Consider the following 22,531-nt stretch of genomic DNA (forward strand, 5'->3'; position numbering starts at 1 on the left):
CAGCTATTAGGTGCAGATTGGTCCATACAGGTAGCAGGACAACCAGTCCCGCACGTCTCATAATGACTACCAACAGGACAGGTCAACGCTAAAGAAAAGAGGTAAATAGCAATCAAATAGCAATATTCAAATTATTTATGTAGCCATCTGACATTTTGTGTAGTGCTCTGACATCTCACTTGTGTGGTTTATGTTACATAGATGAGCAGCACATGTCTTTCTGGCTATATTGTCAGGTCATGGACTGTTCAATTTTTTGAGGAATGATGAATGGAATTGAACATGATGCAATTATTGAAGAAGCAGCAGGAGCTAATTTAACCCAGAACAATTCCTACAGCAATGTCCAGGGCCTCAAATGATAAGCATCCAATATCCAAAACCACCTTCTTTTGTGGGATGATTCAATCCAGTAAAGAGATATAACCCTAGATTTCCAGACTTCCTGGAACTCCTTGCTACCGTATTTGATAATGTTCTACCTTAGATATCAAGGGCAATCATTCTCAAGTCAATTCAATTCCTTAAATCATATTTGGATGAAGGTTTGGAACTGTGTGGCAAAATAGACACTAAGCATTGGTGAGCAGGCTGTTGATCGAATATATCATGTGATAACACTGTCAATGACTGCTTCCATTACTTTTCTGATGTTCCAGAATAGGCTGAGAGAATGTTAACTGACTTCCTTTTTGCTCTTTTGGACAGGTTAAACTTGAGCAATGAACTGCAAAATACAACTTACAGCATAATGTATTGTTTCTCCATTCTATACATACTCCTGCTTGAGCACATAAGTCAGCATAGGTCTGTAGGGCAAAGCAAAGTGTTGCGGACTGCTCTCCATCCATGCACATATCATAAACACAGTTATCAAAGTAATTCGTGGGAAGAACTTTAGCATGGCATTCTTTAAAGAATCCTAAAAAGACACAGAAAAGATAAAGAAAGTTATATTCTGAAATAAAAATATTTTAAATTTAAAGAGTATGATTGAGAAAAGTATTCCAGACAAGCAACTTTTGAAGTTAAAGATGCAAAGCCAATGAGATGTATTGGGAACATGTTGTAGAATGATCCTGTACCTTATTTGAATTTTGAAAAATAGGAATGTTTTTATTGTTTTAGGTTTAATCCCTTTGATTGCACTAAAGTAGCTAATCAGTTCTCCTGCACACATTATTATTTTGCACTTTCACTTCTAGTACATTGCTCATACTGGGGATAATTTGAGGCAAAATTTTGTTTCTCAGATTCCATCAGGTGTGAGGGGAGTCAGTGATTATGTAATGTTCTGAATCTTATAAAGTGAGATATAAATCCAAATTATTTCTTCCTTCATATTGTGCTTCAACATTGGAATTAGATTACAGTTTTCAGCCACTCTTGGAACACAATTTTTCTACTTTTTAAGTAATCCTATTTTTAAAATTTCAACCAGTAATTTGTGTTCAAATATCTATGACTCTGTAAATATAATTATCCAAATCCCTCAGTTAGATTCCACCAACATGAGGAAAGGTTGAGCGAGCTAGGGCTTTTCTCTTTGGAGCATAGAAGGATGAGAGGTGACTTGATAGAGGTGTATAAGATTATGAGGGACATAGATAGAGTGGATAGCCAGCACCTTTTTTCCCAGGGCGGCAATGGCCAATACCAGAGGACATCCGATTAAGGTGAGTGGAGGAACGTTTAGGGGAGATGTCAGAGGTAGGTTTTTTTCACACAGAGTGGCGGGTGCCTGGAAGGCACTGCCGGGGGTGGTGGTAGAGGCTGATACAACAGGGACATTTAAGAGACTCTTAGATAGGCACAAGGATGTAAGGAAAATGTAGAGTTATGGGTTGTATAGGAGGGAAGGGTTAGATTGATTGTGGAGTAGGTTTATAGAGGTTGGCACAACATCGTGGGCCGAAGGCCCCATACTCTGCTGTACTGTTTTATGTTCTATGTAACATATTTGCACACATTCATTATTCTGCATGGAAACCATCTGCATCCCTCAATTAGAATTCATCAATCTATGGCTAATTTTCCATTTTCCCATGAAATCTCTTGTCCTTTCCATTAATAAGGAACATGTCTACACATCAGAATGTATAGCATTTTACAATGGGTAAAATTTGTACTGAAAGGCAATAAACAGTTGTGGAGTGAAGAAGTTTCTTCAAGTAAATTGCATTCCACTATTGACAGTTTGAAACCATTAAGGGAATCACCCATCCGTCACTCTTACATTTTCTGTTTTAACTAGTTATTTAATTTTTAAATTAGGCAGCAGATGTATACCTGTTGGATCTGTAATCATTCCACAAGCAGTAACTTTTTCTGCATTTTCCATTACTTCTGGATCACATTTAAAGCCACTCCCACCATGATTGCACCTGCATTTGCAAATATATAAAATAATTGCAATAAGAAATATGAAATTAGATGAGATATGATCTGACCCCATTCTTCTATCATCTACATCTTCCTTCACCTCTGTAATTTTGCCTCTGTCTCATTTTACTTCACCAGATCCTCTGTTGGAATATTCTTACAATTCTTCATCAGCTCCAGGTTCTCTTATGACAAAACATTGTGCTATCTTCTATTATTGTCACTTCATAAACTCCAAAATCCAAAAGTCTCATATCTCACCCTATTGTGAATACGGCTCGTAATGTCCCTACAGACCTGAAAGTTCACAATGACTTTACAAATATCATTGTCATTAAATTTCTCCATGGTCCTTCCTTGTTCTACCTCTATAATCTCCTCACCCCAACTTCCATTTTGGATCTCTATTTATTGGATTTTGGCAATTTGTTCTTAATCCCTATTCTCCTGCCTTACTCCAGATCAGTTGTCAAGTTTCATTCTGGAATTTCTTCCTTTAACCCCCTTTCCTTTAAAATCTTCTTTAAATTCATCCTTTTCAATTTTTACACCTATTTTAATCTTCCATCTTGGCAATGGCAACAGTTTTCTTCACAGGTCTCTGAAATGCCTTGAGATGTTAGCCATGTTGAAAAAGCTATAAAGCTTCAGGTTGAGCCTAGAATTTGGTAAACATGGATATATCTGGAAGGATGGTGATTAGAAGCAGGAATCATAACTAGAGCCATTCATTCTCTTGCCCAAGGGGCCTGTTAATTGTGGCCTTTATGGAATGCAATGGTTGAAAATGGCTCACTAACCCCTTCTCAGGGTAGCTGGGAATGGATAAATGTTGGTTTACCCATTGATACCTACATTCCAAGAATGTTTGTTAGTTCCAAAGGGTGATAATTAATACTTACTCAGTCTCTCCATTATACACTTGCCAACTCTCTCCAAGCATATTAGAATCTGCTGCAAGGCTGCCATTAGGCATCATAATGTCATCATTACGGTCACCATTGTAGTTACCTAAATCATACAAAAAACAGTTTCTATAGATACTTTGTCATTTGCTCCTTTCTTGATGACCGTATTGAGGTACGGTAGTGTAGAGGACAGGCATGGTAGTGTGGCGGTTAGCATAATGCTTTACAGAACCAGCGACCCGGGTTCAATTCTGGCCGCTGTCTGTAAGGAGTTTGTACGTTCTCCCCGTGTCTGCGTGGGTTTCCTCCAGGTGCTCTGGTTTTCTCCCACGTTCCAAAGACGTACGGGTTAGGAAGTTGTGGGCGTGCTATGTTGGCGCCGGAAGCGTGGCAACACTTGCGGGCTGCCCCCAGAACACTCTATGCAAAAGATGTATTTCACTGTGTATTTCGATGTACATGTGACTAATAAAGAGATCCTATCTTATCCATTGTGACAACATCTTTTCCATTTCTAATGCTTCTAATAATGCTGCTGAAACTGCCTCAATCTACAAGTGAAAACATCATCAACAGATTAACTCAAAATAGTTTTCTTTGCTCTAGCTGGAATATAACATCTGCCGGTGCAAAATAAGCCTTTGAGTCATAGAATAATACGGCATAGAAACAGACCCTTCAGCCCTCCATGTAATTGGTACTTAGTTTATTATTGTCACATGTACCGAGATACAGTGAAAAGCTTTTGTTTGCGTGCCATCCAAAAGGATCTCTCATTCTACCTCATCATGGCCCTTGCACTTTATTTGTCTTCCTGCACTGCACTTTCTCCGTAACTGTAACACCGTATTCTGCATTCTGTTTTTTTTTTCCCTTTTGTACTACCTTGATGTAGTTATGTATAGAATGATCTGTCTGGATGGCATGAAAACAAAGTTTTTCACTGGAGCTCAGTACATGTGGAAAATAATAATAGACCAATTATGTAAAGTAACATAAGGAAATATCTCTGCATAGCAAATGATTATGTTCTGCAGAAGTATCCAAAAGAAAAGAATGCACAGGTATATGGTGAGAGGTTTAAGGAGTGGGACTAACTGGATTGTGCTTCCATAGAACTGGTACAGACTTGACCTTGTGTGCTCCAGCTATTTCAGGATTGAGATTCTGAACTTATTCACAATAATTGTGAAAACCAGGATAGAGGTTAAAAAGATCTATTTCCTGGCTTTAAGGGATCAGTGGACAGTCTCAAGCAATCACAATCAAGTTCCTGGTGCAGACCTGGCACAAAACTACCCTCAGGAACAAATTGACAATCTCTCTGAGTGCCATGTTAATGGACAGTTTGGAGCAGGACTATCTACTATTGAAATGGAGATTTATTTTTTTACCCAGTCTACAGTGTAACTGCTCTCACTGTGGTTGATATTGACCGAAGAACTAACATGTTCAATTAACTGACATTATCATTCATTATGATACACTATTATACATTAAACTAATAAATATGCCTTTCATCAAATCACATCACAAATGAAGTGTTGTTAAGCCATTAAAAATTAATACCACTCCAACATTTAAAGACAGATAGAAGGGCATCTGTTGGCCAGTGAATCATTTTAAGTGTAGACCTACCACATATGCCGCAAAGCAGTCCAGAATATGTAGATGGCACTGACACATCAACATGGTGGATACCATCAAACCTCACCAACAAACCAAAGTCAGTCTCCAGTGAAACATAGGCGCCGCTCATCCGTACCACCAGAAGGTCCATGACAGACACAGGCAGGTTTACTCGTTCTCCATTCAACTGTGGAAAGAAACAAAAATGCCACTATTTATCAAAGAGCAAGGTGTCACCATTATATAGTCGCACTCTAAGTCAACAATTTTCACTTGACCTAACCCAATGGAAGGTACAGTCACACAATGCTCTTAGACCTTGAAAGGCCTTGACTGTTTATTTAGAGACATCAAATCGCGCTATGGCAACTGAGAAATTCAACTTTTGTTAATTGAATAACAATTTAATTTTAAGTATGTGATTCTGGAACTACCAGATTGCCATAAGAAATCATTTAGTTTACTAACGGCTTTAAAGAAAGAAAATCTGCTGCTGTTAGCCTATACGTAACTCCAAACCAGCAGAATTTTGGTTGACTCTGAAGTGACCTCAATCGTTTAAGGAAATTAGGCATTGGGGACATTACAACAATTAGGCCTTGTTGGCTATGTCTTCCTGCGATGAATGAGCTTTGAAAATGTGCAGATTCAGGACAATATACTATAACGTAAAAGTTTTGAGAAAATATTATCGACGGTTCAGTTAAATATCACATATTTATTATTTCATATTTATGGGACGAAATATTGATTCCACAAATACTGAAGGTGTTCCATTTAAAAGAATGTATTTCTTCTACAATATGTTATCAGGCCAGCCTATCAGTGGAATCTAGTCTTAAGGGCAGGCTGTTCAATCAAACTTATTGGACTTTGTGTGCCACATTTATATAATTTTTTTAATCAGATCTGCTACTGAAACTGGAGTTTACGTTGAATAATAAGATAAGCAGAGTTTGCTTTTCCTCAAATTGTTTGCATTTGATAAATCAGTAAAAGTTCTGCTTAACACACATGCATCACCAAAAACTTAAAAGAATAGATGTTGTTCTGTGTTCCAGCAAGAGAAGGCACAGCATGGTACAGGTTCTGACACAATGCAACTACTAAATGCCCAGAATAAAAATGGAAAATACTGGAAATACTCAGCAGAAAAGGCAGTATCTGTGGATGGAGAAAGATATGTTCTGATATGTTCAGAACTCTGTTTCCTCTCCACAGAGGCTGATCAACCTCTTGAGTATTTCTAACATTTTGTGTTTTCATTTCAGATCTCCAGCGCCATACGATAAAATGGACTCTGAAGTCACAAACTACTCTGTACTGTACTCTTTACTCTGTACTGTTATTGTTTTTACCTGTACTACATCAATGCACTGTGTACTAACCCAACGTAACTGCACTGTGTAATGAATTGACCTGTACGATCGGTATGCAAGACAAGTTTTTCACTGTACCTTGGTACAAGTGACAATAATAAACGAATACAAATACCAATGTGAATCAGTACTTTTTTTTTCTTTCCATTACTAACTGTCTATATTTTATATCAGTGTTCCCAGTCACCAACATCTCCAGCCTGAGGTTAGCTTATCAGTGGAAAAGTAGAGAGCTAAGGCAAGTCACGGATTAGTTTTAAATAAACAAAAAATCTGAATAAAAATACATACCAGGACTTTATGACTTTTCATGATTGAAATTGTGTTGTTATATACAAACACGTGCACAGAATTTATCCAGGACACTTTGGCGTTGGTACCTCTGTGCTCATTTGTTGTTGACACACTAAAGTAAGGAAGGCCTGAAGCTTCACTGCATAGCTTGGAGAGCAGATACGTGCAAGTTCCCATGAAGTGATGAACACGTGTGTCAAAAGTATTATAGTGAGGATCTCCTGAAGCGCTGCATGTGGCACGACCTGTACAGAAAAATTAACGAATGGTGTAATATCATCTACTAATCTATTTCAGTCATCTACCAAGTTTTAAAAACAGAAACAACAAACAAGATGCTGGAGGAACTCAGTGGGTCAGGCAGCATCTGTGAAGGGAAATGCACAGTTGACATTTCAGGTCAAGACCCTTTATCTGGACAGATGCTGCCTGACCCATTGAGTTCCTCCACCATCTATTTGTTGCTCCAACTTCCAGTATCTGCAATCTCTTGTGTCTCCTTCAAAAACAGAAAGGCTGGATAAATTCAGCATGTCGGGCAGCATCTGTGAAAAGAGAAACAGTCATCATTTCAGGTCTGGGGCTCTTCATCTGAACAATTCTGATGAAGGGTCCTGGATCTGAAATATTAAACATTTCTCCTTCCACAGATGCTGCCTGGCCTTCTGAGGTTTTCCAGCATTTTCTGTTACTATTTGGGATTTCCAGAACCTGTGTTTTTGTTTATTTTTATCTATCATCTTTTCCTACTTAAAATCAACATTATCTGCCAAAAAGTTACATATTAGAAAATGCAAATTCTCCTTTCCAAAGTGGTCTCAAGAAACACTTTTTACTGACAATTTTCTGCCTTCTTTCTCTCCTGAACACGTTGATTCCTTGCTGTAGGATGTTTTCCAGTGCAGGTAACTTAATGGTACTTTCCTTAATTGGCCATTTTGTTCTGTTTTGCATAACGGTAAATGTTAAGAGTTCATTCAGCCACGATGACATTACATCTGAGCTTGGTGTTTGTCTACCAGAGATAATCAGGAGTGCAAATCCAAGATGTTTTTTCCCCTATTACTTTTTATGACATCAGTCAGTATATTATAATATCTATAACAAAATGCTGATCCCAACTGCTTCCTAAGCTGATGTTTCCAATTGCTAAGATTGCTGTTCAATATCAAGACACAATTCACATTCAAAATAAATTACATCCATTCTCCCCTTTGGAAAACTGACCTGATCCTCATAGGAAGCAGATGTTGAGAATGAATAGGGAATGCCCATATTACCCAAAATCAGGTTGTGCAAATGATGGTTAGGATTATTTATTTAAAATTAAGGAAGGAGAACATAAATAAAACTGCAATAGCTGCACCTGGAACTGCAACAGCACTAGATAGCAGAATTGTGAACAGTCCTGAAAAAGATGTGAATGTAATGAGGAAGACAATAACTACATATCGACTGCAGTGATATGAAAAAATGAGCAAAGCAGATTGCCAAATAAATCGATGAAATGACACCAGACAAAATCCAATCCTTTGACGACTTGCACGAGTTATCATCATAACAACAAAAGGAATTAAAAACATTTTAGAGGGACACTCTTTCCATTAATCTTTTTCTGTTCATTTGGTGCTCTCTTATTGTTTCTGGAAGGATGTGAATGAAGAAAATTAAAGTTGCAGGTGAAATGCCCCAGCCGAGAAGGTGACACATTGAAAATTGGAATAAGAGAGCAGACTGCAAAGCTCTCCTTTGTATGACATGCCCATGATGGGCAGAATGGCCTCCTTCGATGCCATGAATTTCTACCATTCTGTTTGACTCCAATTAAAAACTGCACTATGAAGGTCCCAATTCACATGCACATTGCTTTTCTTTACCTGTATGCTCAGGGATCACGGTACTGGCTGCAGTTGAGATGCTTGTGGGAGCTGTTGTGCCACACCCCTCTGTGGGAAAAGATGGAAGAGACTCAGAAGACTTCATAACCTTATGTTTTATACAATAAACACATTGGATCACATTTCCAGGCTAATGAAGCATGGAGAAAAGAAAGTGCATCTGTAGTGCAACATCAATCATCATCATGAAAACCATTGCTGGGGTTAGTACTGTCTACATTTCAGAAATACAGCCAGCACATATGTCAGACCAACCTCCACAACATCCGACGTGGAAGGAAATATCATCCACAGCAACATCACTGCGGTAGTCATTGCCCCGGACTGCTTCAAAGAAGATCTGTCAGAGAAAGCATCACAATATCAATAGACAACAGCAAGTCAAACAGCATAACTGAAGATCTTCCCTTTAAACAATCTTGGAAAACACAGGCACAGAGCAGTTCCGAAATCGTGACAAAACAAATCAAGAAAGAACAAATCCTAAGATTATTCAAAATGAAACTGCTGGTTATTCAAGTTTTTCAAGGACAAAAACACTGCACTTGAGCTGGTCATTTTGGTTAAATGAGAGGCAAGAGGAATTTCACCCGAAGAAGTGTGAGATGATGCCTCTGGGAAGCTGCAACAAGAATGCACAATAAATGGCAGAATATAGACTTCTGAGAGGAACGAAAATATCTTGGAATGCAGATTACAGACATCTAAAGTTTTAAAGACAGGTCAAAAAAGGGGGTGGACAATGGATGCTGCAAGCTGTCCATTACCAGCTGCGGGATAGAATGTAAGAGCAGCAAGGTTACGTGGAAGGTCATGCAACAATACATAGGCCACAAGTACCGTATTCTGTACAGGTCTCATGACAAATTACATGAAATATGTGATTGCACCCGAGAGGATATAAAGCAGATTGATGAAGATGATTCCAGGATGGCAATGTTGCGTTGAAGAGGAGAACCTGGATAACCAAAATTTATTTCCAACAGAAATGAATGAGGGGAGACAACTGAGGTATATACAATTATCCAGAGGATGAGAAAGTGCAGATTAGAAGTGCTTGTTTCCATCAGCACGAAGGAGAATGAAGAAAGCCACCTCAGCCAGAGGCTGAAAATCAAAAAGAAATTAAGGGGCTGAAACTCATTGCTTGGAGAGGAGACACAAATCCTCAATGCATAGACAGAATATTTCCAGACATAAACGACTGAGAAAGTGGTGGAAAAAGCAATGAAATTAAGCAGTTCCTTTAAAACCAACACAAACACCAAAGGCTAAATGGCCTCTGCTTTGTTGTTTATTTTCTATGATTTCCATGATTGAAAAGGACCTCTTAAATATTATCCATGTAGCTTACCCGAGAATCTGCAGAGAGCTCAAGGTCTACTTCTCCTTCAATCCATTGGTTTCCCTTATTTCCTGACTCAGACCACTTCAGGACTGCTGCCTCGCTTTCAACCTGGTAAACATTCAAAGCCATGCTTCGAGCTACTCCATACATATGGTACCAGAATCGCATGCACTGAGCTCCTCTCCTCGCACATGGAGCACTGACCAAACGGGCAGGGTCTCCTGGTAGCCCGTCATTGCCTTCAATGTAGATGTAGGAACCACCTGCGCGTACAAGAAGGTTTATTAGTCAGAGAGGAATCAGCTGCACAGTGGCTAGACATGAATCTCACATCACTGACCTGCAGTGGTGTGGTCAAAAGTCGGTCCTGTGTTAAATGAAGGTGTCGGCCCACTGATGCGTTTCCAGTCCAACGTATCGTTCTTGGATTGGCTCCACTGGCACAGGTCACTATCAAAGTTACAATCCCATGAACAACCTGTGGGTTTCAGAAAGACACATCATTCGTCTGAATGCACTCAACAACAGCTAGAAATAATTCCATATCTTCAATACCATACTATTCAATAAAGACATTGAAAAGTGCAGGTCAGGAGTGTACTTTATCGGAGTTAGTCGATAATTATCCACGACTACTCATCGGGACTAAGACTGCAAATGAGGATGGGCTATTAATCGACACGCGCAGGGAAAGGAAGATGCGTGACGTTCCCTGTCACGGGGAGGCTGGGTGCTACCATCAGACGGCTGAGAATATGCAACGAGACGACAGTGCCAGCTATCAGAGACATTCATTCAGCTTGAAGTATTTCCTTCTTCTTGCACCCAACTCTGGAAGGACAAAAAACTCCAATTTTTTTTAAGCTACACTGACACTGAACTTTCCTTGAGGAGACACAGTTACCTGAATAACTCTCATCCTCTCCCACCCCAACTCTTCTTCCAGACTGAGGCAATTCTGTCCCACTTTTTACCAGTTTCTTTCATTGCAGCCTGATGCTGTCACAGAAATATCAATCAGAGATGGCAAACCCAGCTTGTAACAGGAACTCGAAACATTAAGACATCTTGAAATACAACATTCATAAATGGACGATAAAATGCAATCACCTAAAAGGCACTTGCACAAAACCCTCTGCAAAGAAACTCACATACGGCTGACTAAGGCCAACAAGCTTGTGTTTTCAAGGGAAAATGTGCTTTATTTATTCACTGGATTTCTCCACTTACCACACGCAGAAATAAAACAGAGGAAAAGAAGAAGATCTCAGACTTACTTTTCTCAATACAGCCGCTCTGCTGCCTCCAGTCTCCCAGAACAACATCAGCTGCTTCACAAGCCGAAGCATAAGACTCCAGCGTGTTGCACATCTGAACTGAATCTCCGCCAGTCACGCAATGATCATAGACGCAGCTCTCAAAGTATAGCTGAGGTGGGATATGCCAGTGGCACTCGTTAAATGGACCAGGGTTTGCCAAAACAATTTTGCAGTACCTCTCTGCCTCTTCGCTTGCTGGTGGCTCGCATGGCGGTGGAACCGGAGCAGTTTGATTACACCTGTGCAACAGAAACGATCTCTCACTTTTCTCAAATCAAAATTCTCTATTATCCCATTTAATCCTCTTCAAAGCAGGGAGGGCTTGGCAGAAAAACCCACCAGCTCATCCAAATATGCAGCAATCAACGCGATTCCATTACGCAACTGAAAAGACTGAAACGCATCCCGAAAGCAACACTGGAAAAATCATTTCATTTCTTTCCTGTGCGCTGCTGTTATTCAAGAGAACAATACACGAGGGGCGATTCGAATATCTCCTTGAAATCTCTTCCTTGCCCCAACATTCCTTAGCTTCAGCCAACCTCGCCACTTGATCAAACACTTTCCATGACTTCTCAATCTCACGTCCGGAGAAACCTTAGCGTTTGCCTTCACGGAAATAAAAGACAGAAATACTCACAGCCAATCATCATCAGTAACCGTCCAACTGTTTCCAAACTCATTTGAGTCCAAAGCTAGAATTCCATCAGGTTTCAAGAAGTCATCCAGCTGGTCATTGGTGTAGGTCCCGCACAAGCCACACAGCTGTCCTTTGTATCTCTCATCCACAGCCACAACCAGTTGATGATCTCCGTCAAACTTCACCCGAAGACCAAAGTTGGTCTGCAGCACGACATACGATCCTACCAGTGACAGTCTTACCGAAGAACTGGGTCTCACTGGGAGCTCAACCCTCACTCCATCAACCTAAGCAGAGCATTACCAAGTCAGCTACCACAAAATCGCAGACAACCCAGCTATTGCTCTACAACATCATTTCAATGCTGAAAATTAGACTCGTCACAATACGTCATACTCACATCAACGTGCTTGTTTTTCCGCACTGCGATATGAAGCTTCTCCAGATGCACGCTAACCGAATTAATGACAGTCCATCTCGGACTACCTCTGTGCTCATTTCGACTTGTCACAGCAAATCGAACAGATGTATTTCCACAAGTCTCAGTCACCGTATAATTGCAAGCACCCTGGAAATGGTACAGCTTCCCATCAAAGGTCGTATAGTGCGGGTCGCCGTAGACGTGGCAGATGGCAGTGTCTGCGCTGTAACATCCCAAATTGCCGTCCTGCACTTTGCAGATTTCCCCCGCTCCACAAGATCCCGCTTCGCACTCTATTCGGTCATTCCCAGCGCAGCGGCACCTTTCTCGACATCCGTCTTCCCAGAACGTTGCACCTTTCTGACACACAAATAGCAAGGATTATTTGCAAAATTGCTACCTGCTCTGAAAGGAAGCAGAGCCTCGTTTTCATACAAACCAAAGCCCATCTCAAACACTCCCAACTCACCTCGTAGTATTTGTCCTTGTGCATGCAGCCACAGTTCTCCACAGGCACACACAAGCTTCCACTGAGGACAAAGCCAACGTTACACTCACAGTCCTCCACACAAGGTTTACTGCAGTTAGCTGAAGCAAAACGGTCCGTGCAAGTGGCTGGACAAGCGCTGGCGCATGCCTCGTAGTGGCTGTTGGCTGGACACCTGACAGCTGAAAGCAGAGAAGCAGCAAAACATTTTACATTTCAACTGAAGAAACTTCACACAAGGCAATTCTCTGACACAATGTTGTACCCAACCTCAAACTGCCAAGTGTCACACCAACAGCATTTGGACCTAACTCATACGTACCACAGAAAGTGGAGTTCCTCCACGGCACGATGCTCACTCCTGCGCTTTGGCAGGCGTCTGCATAGATTTGCAGGGCATTACACAGAGCTCCTTGCTCTCCATCCAACAAGCACAGTTCAACCACGCAACTTTCAAAGATACCACGGGTGCTGATTACAGAGTGGCAGTTTACAAATGGCCCCTGTTGACTGGTGATCAGACCACAGAAATCATTACTTTGGTAGCGCTCCTCTTCCGCCGGCTCACACTCTTCTGACTCGCCTGGGTCACAACCTGGCTCGTCGGGTGGCACCTTCCAGCTATTTCCCAGCTCGTTGGAATCCCTCGCTTGCTCTCCGTCACGTTTCATGTAATCATCCTTTCTCATTCCGTTGTAGTTACCGCACATACCGCAAGTCTGATTAAAGTACGTACTCGGCACCTTCACTTCCACTGAATGATCGGTGTCGTAAGAAACCGACAGGCCAAAGTCAGTGGACAGGACCACGTATCTTCCGCTCCTACTCACACTCACGCCACCCTCAGCAAGCCGAACGGGTAAGGTCGCCCACACTTCGTCAACCTGAGCACAAGAGCAAGTACTGTATCAGACAGCAATCTTCCTGGCACAGCACGACAACCATTCACTCCGTGCACCGATCACGCTCCAGCAGCGTTCCAAGCGACCAGCATTTCACCGCGATGCACGCCTAATTAGACTAGGCATCGCATCTGTGAACATTCACATCCCTTCAGAGCACTCGCTTCAGCTTGGGATACAAACTGGCAATGCCACTTTAAGTCTACTCACTTCCATTGCACTGCATCATATATTCTCAGTCACTCACATCTTCAACTGCAAGCAAAAGGCTTTACCCAAGCAATGACTCCAAATACAGTGATCGGTAGAAAGTACTGTACTTTAGCAGACTTAGACTTACAGTAACAGACTTACCAACACACGGTGAGCTTCCATCTTCACCATCCAAACCCTGTGGCCGTGAACAGCTACCAGAACTCTCTGAACGTAAGAGACTTTCGCGTTGCCACGATTTTCATTCTTCGCTTCAATGTTGAAGTATGGAAGAGAGGAGGAATTTCCACACAGCTTGGCTATTGTGTAGGTACAGCTACCCATAAAATGCAGCGTCGCTTTGTCAAACGTGTTGTAATGCGGATCATTATGCACTCTGCAGATACCGTACGTGTATGGGTAGCAACCAGGAACGCCGTTCACAACTCCACAGTGTGAATCTGTAGGACACGGTGAATCCCAGCACACCACTTTACTGCCTGCCGAAGGACATCTACATTTTCTCGAGCAGGTATCATCTGTCCAGAATTCAGAGCCCACTGGGTAGTGCTTTCCTTCAGACCAGCAACCACACTCATGTCTTGGCACACATCGGTCATTGTACAAAACGTAACCACCGTCACATACGCAGCCTTCCACGCATGGTTGCAAGCAGCTGGATGGAGCACTTGGACTCACACACGTAGCTGGGCAGGCGGAGCCACACTGCTCATAATGACTATTCGCTCCACATTTTAGGGCTGTGAAGGCAATCCACAAGGTTACACGTTACTTTCATCCGAAATTCCTTCCGTCAACACTCACCTCAAAACTCATCGCTCAAACTCTTCTGATTGCTCTCTATCTCCACTAAGTGTCATTGAATGATCCAGCGGTATACTCTCAAGCACTTACGGCAAAAGCTCTCGTTCCTCCAGGCTTCCACTCTCGCTCCCTCTGACTGGCACGCATCTCCATAGGACTCCAAACTACTGCACAGAGACTCCGGCTCCGTGCCTAACGCACAAAGGTCGTACACGCAGTCACCAAAATAGACTTCCGGATCGACTTTGGAATGGCACCCTTTGAAAGGACCCTGTGCATCCGTCATTATTCCACAGTAATATTTACTTTCTATCATGTGCTTTTCATCCTTCGTGCAATTTGGTCTGATGCCGACGTCAGGAGTACACCTGGAAAAACAGCAGCATGCCAAATGAGAGATACTTCAAGCTATATCAAAACTCTGCGCAAGCAAACGACGGAAATTACAAATAGCACAGTTTTCAAAGCAATGGAAATATTCCCAACAGCTCGGTTACAGTGTACCTTGTGTCATTTTCAGACTGCCAACTGTTGCCCAAGCTGACCGAATCAGGCTCCATTATTCCATCCGGATTCAGAAAATCATCTCTTCTGTCTCCATTATAGTTTCCACACATTCCACACACCTTGCCTTTGAAGAGACTAGGGACAGTTACCTCAGCTCGATGCCTGCCATTAAACTTCACGCCCAATCCAAAACTAGTGGTAATGACGACATACTGCCCAGTCAGAGCCACAGCAACATCTGAGGTGACTGACACAGGGAGCACTGCCACTTCCCCATCAACCTGCAAACATACAAATCACTCATCAATTGATTCTTCTGCAAACAGACATTTCAATACACCTCATCAAGACACGTACCACATCAAGATCTTACCTTTACCACACGCCCCTTTCCTAGCGTGATTCTGTGATTGTAAACCTCAACCTTGACTTGTCTGACATAAGACACGTAGGGATTTCCCGACCTGTGCTCATTTGCAGCTTCAACATTGAAATAGGGCAGACTGCTGTCGGTACTGCACAGTTTCGATAAGGTATATGTACATGTTCCCATAAAGTCGTGAGCTTGCTTATCAAAGGTCATGTAGTGAGGATCTCCGTGCACTGTGCAGGACGATTCTAAAAGCAGTCAAACAAAGATCCATTGGTGGAATGTCAGTAAAAGACATACAGGCCACTTACAAAAATATTGTCAGGATGAGTCTACGAGGAATCATTTGGTTTTCTTTACAAATGAGCCTCAGGGGAGCATTAATTCAAGTGTATATAATAATTGTTGGATTGAGATCTCAATCAGCAGATGGCATCATCCTCACCAGAGACAGGTTTTAAGGAACTGGCAGAAGGAATAGACGGGAACTGCAAGAAGAGGGTGGACCTTGGTGGTCTGGAACTGAACAACTTAAAAAAAAGTGGTCCAGAAAATAACCTTGAAAAGTGACCATACATACAGGTGAACTGGCTTCAGCCAGAAGGTTACAGACTGAAAACTGGAACAAGCAAAAGACTGCAAAGTGCCTCTCTGGCATTCCACTATGGGCTGAGAGGCCTCCTTCTATCCCATGAATTTCTACCATTCTGGAAGACTCCAATCTAAAACAGCGCCATGAAGATCACACATCACATGTACATTCTATTCCTTTACCTGTAACGTCAGGCATCACGGTACTGGCCGTAGTGGAGATGCTCGTCGTGGCTGTTGTTCCACAAGCCTCTGCGGAAATAAGATAGTACAGACTCAGAACAATCCATCTTTTATAACATAAGCACATCGCGTCACACTTGCAGCCTACCGAAGCGTGGAAAACCAAAAGAGAACCACAGTATTACAGGAGAAACACCAACCTCCTGAACTAAAACCAATGCTGGCGTCAGCATTGTCTACATTTAAGAAATACAGTCAAAGGAGCCACCAAGTATTTCAGACCAACCTCCACAACATCCTACATGGAAGGAAATGTCATCCACAGCAACATCACTCCGGTAGTCATTGCCCCGGACTGCTTCAAGGAGGATCTGTCAGAGAAAGCATCACAATATCAGCAGGCAACAGCCTCAAATAGCATCAATTTAGCACCACCCTTTCATTTCACATGGGAAAAGCAGAGACACGCGCCAGCTCTCAACTCCTGACCAAACGCACCCAGAGAAAACACATCTCAGTCCTGTTTGAAATGTAACCACCAATTACTCAAGTTATTCTCGCACAGAGACACGGAAAAAGTATAACATGCATTTGGTCTGGTCAGTTTGGGCAGCAGAAAGGAAAATGGAATTTCATCCAAACAAGTGTCAGCTGATGATGCATTTGGGTAGCGGCAACAAGCCAAAGGAAGATACCGTTGAATGCACGATACGGACTGGTGAGAGGAACAAACAGGCCTCGCAGTACATGTCACAAATCTTTCAAGTTTCAAGTACAGATCAAAAAGGTCAACAAAAAGGCAGCTGGGATGCTGGCCCATATTAGCTGCCGGATAAAACATAAGAGCGGCAAGGTTATGCTTCAACTCTACGCAACACCAGGTTGGCAACTGCTGCACTTCTCATCACCACGTTACACAAAAAACGTCTGATTGCATTGGAGAGGATTTAAAGAAGACTTTCGCTCGCTCTGAGATCGATAACAGACGATGGTTGAACTGTTTGTAATAGTAGTTGGCGAGGCTTACTGGACCACATTGCAAGAAATATCTGATTGCAATGCACAGGGTATGATGGAAATTTAAAGGTTTTGCCAGGATGGGAAAGATACGGCTATGAGGAAAGCTTGGATAATCTACAGTGGTTTGCGACAGACAAGGGTGATGGGAGAAAATTGAAACGCAGCGGTTTATCAGGGCCATGGGCACAGCAGATATGAAGGACCGCCCCCCTTCCCTCAGCAGACGAGTCATAGGTTTCATGTCATTGGCAGAATTATTTGAGTAAAGCATTTTCATGCGTTTCCAGTCCAACGTATCGTTCTCGGATTGGGTCCACTGGCACAGCTCACTATCAACATGAGAGTGGCAGAGCGCTGGAACACAGCACCTGCAAGGGAAATATAGGCAGTAACCTTCAGCACACTCGAACAGCGCTAACAGAGTTGTGACCTTCACAACCACACAACTAATGCTGGAAAGTGCCATTAAGTTCAGTAGCTTAATTCAACCAACACAGACACCAAAGGCTAAATGGCCTCTGCTTTGTCGTTTATTTTCTATGATTTCCATGATTGAAAAGGACCTCTTAAATATTATCCATGTAGCTTACCCGAGAATCTGCAGAGAGCTCAAGGTCTACTTCTCCTTCAATCCATTGGTTTCCCTTATTTCCTGACTCAGACCACTTCAGGACTGCTGCCTCGCTTTCAACCTGGTAAACATTCAAAGCCATGCTTCGAGCTACTCCATACATATGGTACCAGAATCGCATGCACTGAGCTCCTCTCCTCGCACATGGAGCACTGACCAAACGGGCGTGGTCTCCTGGTAGCCCGTCATTGCCTTCAATGTAGATGTAGGAACCACCTGCGCGTACAAGAAGGTTTATTAGTCAGAGAGGAATCAGCTGCACAGTGGCTAGACATGAATCTCACATCACTGACCTGCAGTGGTGTGGTCAAAAGTCGGTCCTGTGTTAAATGAAGGTGTCGGCCCACTGATGCGTTTCCAGTCCAACGTATCGTTCTTGGATTGGCTCCACTGGCACAGGTCACTATCAAAGTTACAATCCCATGAACAACCTGTGGGTTTCAGAAAGACACATCATTCGTCTGAATGCACTCAACAACAGCTAGAAATAATTCCATATCTTCAATACCATACTATTCAATAAAGACATTGAAAAGTGCAGGTCAGGAGTGTACTTTATCGGAGTTAGTCGATAATTATCCACGACTACTCATCGGGACTAAGACTGCAAATGAGGATGGGCTATTAATCGACACGCGCAGGGAAAGGAAGACGCGTGACGTTCCCTGTCACGGGGAGGCTGGGTGCTACCATCAGACGGCTGAGAATATGCAACGAGACGACAGTGCCAGCTATCAGAGACATTCATTCAGCTTGAAGTATTTCCTTCTTCTTGCACCCAACTCTGGAAGGACAAAAAACTCCAATTTTTTTTAAGCTACACTGACACTGAACTTTCCTTGAGGAGACACAGTTACCTGAATAACTCTCATCCTCTCCCACCCCAACTCTTCTTCCAGACTGAGGCAATTCTGTCCCACTTTTTACCAGTTTCTTTCATTGCAGCCTGATGCTGTCACAGAAATATCAATCAGAGATGGCAAACCCAGCTTGTAACAGGAACTCGAAACATTAAGACATCTTGAAATCCAACATTCATAAATGGACGATAAAATGCAATCACCTAAAAGGCACTTGCACAAAACCCTCTGCAAAGAAACTCACATACGGCTGACTAAGGCCAACAAGCTTGTGTTTTCAAGGGAAAATGTGCTTTATTTATTCACTGGATTTCTCCACTTACCACACGCAGAAATAAAACAGAGGAAAAGAAGAAGATCTCAGACTTACTTTTCTCAATACAGCCGCTCTGCTGCCTCCAGTCTCCCAGAACAACATCAGCTGCTTCACAAGCCGAAGCATAAGACTCCAGCGTGTTGCACATCTGAACTGAATCTCCGCCAGTCACGCAATGATCATAGACGCAGCTCTCAAAGTATAGCTGAGGTGGGATATGCCAGTGGCACTCGTTAAATGGACCAGGGTTTGCCAAAACAATTTTGCAGTACCTCTCTGCCTCTTCGCTTGCTGGTGGCTCGCATGGCGGTGGAACCGGAGCAGTTTGATTACACCTGTGCAACAGAAACGATCTCTCACTTTTCTCAAATCAAAATTCTCTATTATCCCATTTAATCCTCTTCAAAGCAGGGAGGGCTTGGCAGAAAAACCCACCAGCTCATCCAAATATGCAGCAATCAACGCGATTCCATTACGCAACTGAAAAGACTGAAACGCATCCCGAAAGCAACACCGGAAAAATCATTTCATTTCTTTCCTGTGCGCTGCTGTTATTCAAGAGAACAATACACGAGGGGCGATTCGAATATCTCCTTGAAATCTCTTCCTTGCCCCAACATTCCTTAGCTTCAGCCAACCTCGCCACTTGATCAAACACTTTCCATGACTTCTCAATCTCACGTCCGGAGAAACCTTAGCGTTTGCCTTCACGGAAATAAAAGACAGAAATACTCACAGCCAATCATCATCAGTAACCGTCCAACTGTTTCCAAACTCATTTGAGTCCAAAGCTAGAATTCCATCAGGTTTCAAGAAGTCATCCAGCTGGTCATTGGTGTAGGTCCCGCACAAGCCACACAGCTGTCCTTTGTATCTCTCATCCACAGCCACAACCAGTTGATGATCTCCGTCAAACTTCACCCGAAGACCAAAGTTGGTCTGCAGCACGACATACGATCCTACCAGTGACAGTCTTACCGAAGAACTGGGTCTCACTGGGAGCTCAACCCTCACTCCATCAACCTAAGCAGAGCATTACCAAGTCAGCTACCACAAAATCGCAGACAACCCAGCTATTGCTCTACAACATCATTTCAATGCTGAAAATTAGACTCGTCACAATACGTCATACTCACATCAACGTGCTTGTTTTTCCGCACTGCGATATGAAGCTTCTCCAGATGCACGCTAACCGAATTAATGACAGTCCATCTCGGACTACCTCTGTGCTCATTTCGACTTGTCACAGCAAATCGAACAGATGTATTTCCACAAGTCTCAGTCACCGTATAATTGCAAGCACCCTGGAAATGGTACAGCTTCCCATCAAAGGTCGTATAGTGCGGGTCGCCGTAGACGTGGCAGATGGCAGTGTCTGCGCTGTAACATCCCAAATTGCCGTCCTGCACTTTGCAGATTTCCCCCGCTCCACAAGATCCCGCTTCGCACTCTATTCGGTCATTCCCAGCGCAGCGGCACCTTTCTCGACATCCGTCTTCCCAGAACGTTGCACCTTTCTGACACACAAATAGCAAGGATTATTTGCAAAATTGCTACCTGCTCTGAAAGGAAGCAGAGCCTCGTTTTCATACAAACCAAAGCCCATCTCAAACACTCCCAACTCACCTCGTAGTATTTGTCCTTGTGCATGCAGCCACAGTTCTCCACAGGCACACACAAGCTTCCACTGAGGACAAAGCCAACGTTACACTCACAGTCCTCCACACAAGGTTTACTGCAGTTAGCTGAAGCAAAACGGTCCGTGCAAGTGGCTGGACAAGCGCTGGCGCATGCCTCGTAGTGGCTGTTGGCTGGACACCTGACAGCTGAAAGCAGAGAAGCAGCAAAACATTTTACATTTCAACTGAAGAAACTTCACACAAGGCAATTCTCTGACACAATGTTGTACCCAACCTCAAACTGCCAAGTGTCACACCAACAGCATTTGGACCTAACTCATACGTACCACAGAAAGTGGAGTTCCTCCACGGCACGATGCTCACTCCTGCGCTTTGGCAGGCGTCTGCATAGATTTGCAGGGCATTACACAGAGCTCCTTGCTCTCCATCCAACAAGCACAGTTCAACCACGCAACTTTCAAAGATACCACGGGTGCTGATTACAGAGTGGCAGTTTACAAATGGCCCCTGTTGACTGGTGATCAGACCACAGAAATCATTACTTTGGTAGCGCTCCTCTTCCGCCGGCTCACACTCTTCTGACTCGCCTGGGTCACAACCTGGCTCGTCGGGTGGCACCTTCCAGCTATTTCCCAGCTCGTTGGAATCCCTCGCTTGCTCTCCGTCACGTTTCATGTAATCATCCTTTCTCATTCCGTTGTAGTTACCGCACATACCGCAAGTCTGATTAAAGTACGTACTCGGCACCTTCACTTCCACTGAATGATCGGTGTCGTAAGAAACCGACAGGCCAAAGTCAGTGGACAGGACCACGTATCTTCCGCTCCTACTCACACTCACGCCACCCTCAGCAAGCCGAACGGGTAAGGTCGCCCACACTTCGTCAACCTGAGCACAAGAGCAAGTACTGTATCAGACAGCAATCTTCCTGGCACAGCACGACAACCATTCACTCCGTGCACCGATCACGCTCCAGCAGCGTTCCAAGCGACCAGCATTTCACCGCGATGCACGCCTAATTAGACTAGGCATCGCATCTGTGAACATTCACATCCCTTCAGAGCACTCGCTTCAGCTTGGGATACAAACTGGCAATGCCACTTTAAGTCTACTCACTTCCATTGCACTGCATCATATATTCTCAGTCACTCACATCTTCAACTGCAAGCAAAAGGCTTTACCCAAGCAATGACTCCAAATACAGTGATCGGTAGAAAGTACTGTACTTTAGCAGACTTAGACTTACAGTAACAGACTTACCAACACACGGTGAGCTTCCATCTTCACCATCCAAACCCTGTGGCCGTGAACAGCTACCAGAACTCTCTGAACGTAAGAGACTTTCGCGTTGCCACGATTTTCATTCTTCGCTTCAATGTTGAAGTATGGAAGAGAGGAGGAATTTCCACACAGCTTGGCTATTGTGTAGGTACAGCTACCCATAAAATGCAGCGTCGCTTTGTCAAACGTGTTGTAATGCGGATCATTATGCACTCTGCAGATACCGTACGTGTATGGGTAGCAACCAGGAACGCCGTTCACAACTCCACAGTGTGAATCTGTAGGACACGGTGAATCCCAGCACACCACTTTACTGCCTGCCGAAGGACATCTACATTTTCTCGAGCAGGTATCATCTGTCCAGAATTCAGAGCCCACTGGGTAGTGCTTTCCTTCAGACCAGCAACCACACTCATGTCTTGGCACACATCGGTCATTGTACAAAACGTAACCACCGTCACATACGCAGCCTTCCACGCATGGTTGCAAGCAGCTGGATGGAGCACTT

The 22,531-nt window shown here is 43.2% G+C and overlaps 1 protein-coding gene across 1 annotated transcript in view; it reads right to left on the bottom strand.

The window, feature by feature from the left end:
* The window catches only part of LOC127571915 (zonadhesin-like), a 69,077-nt gene extending 59,110 nt beyond the window's left edge, over positions 1–9,967 (bottom strand). The window contains exons 1-5 of the mRNA XM_052018663.1: positions 9,845–9,967; positions 8,746–8,830; positions 6,590–6,837; positions 4,929–5,106; positions 3,285–3,393 (exon numbers count right to left, since the gene is read on the bottom strand). Coding sequence (XP_051874623.1) covers positions 3,285–3,393; positions 4,929–5,106; positions 6,590–6,837; positions 8,746–8,830; positions 9,845–9,967 — 743 coding nt within the window. The remainder of the gene's footprint in view (positions 1–3,284; positions 3,394–4,928; positions 5,107–6,589; positions 6,838–8,745; positions 8,831–9,844) is intronic.
* Between the last annotated feature and the right edge of the window lie 12,564 nt (positions 9,968–22,531).

Source organism: Pristis pectinata, chromosome 6, assembly GCF_009764475.1.
Source record: "Pristis pectinata isolate sPriPec2 chromosome 6, sPriPec2.1.pri, whole genome shotgun sequence".
NCBI lineage: Eukaryota > Metazoa > Chordata > Chondrichthyes > Rhinopristiformes > Pristidae > Pristis > Pristis pectinata.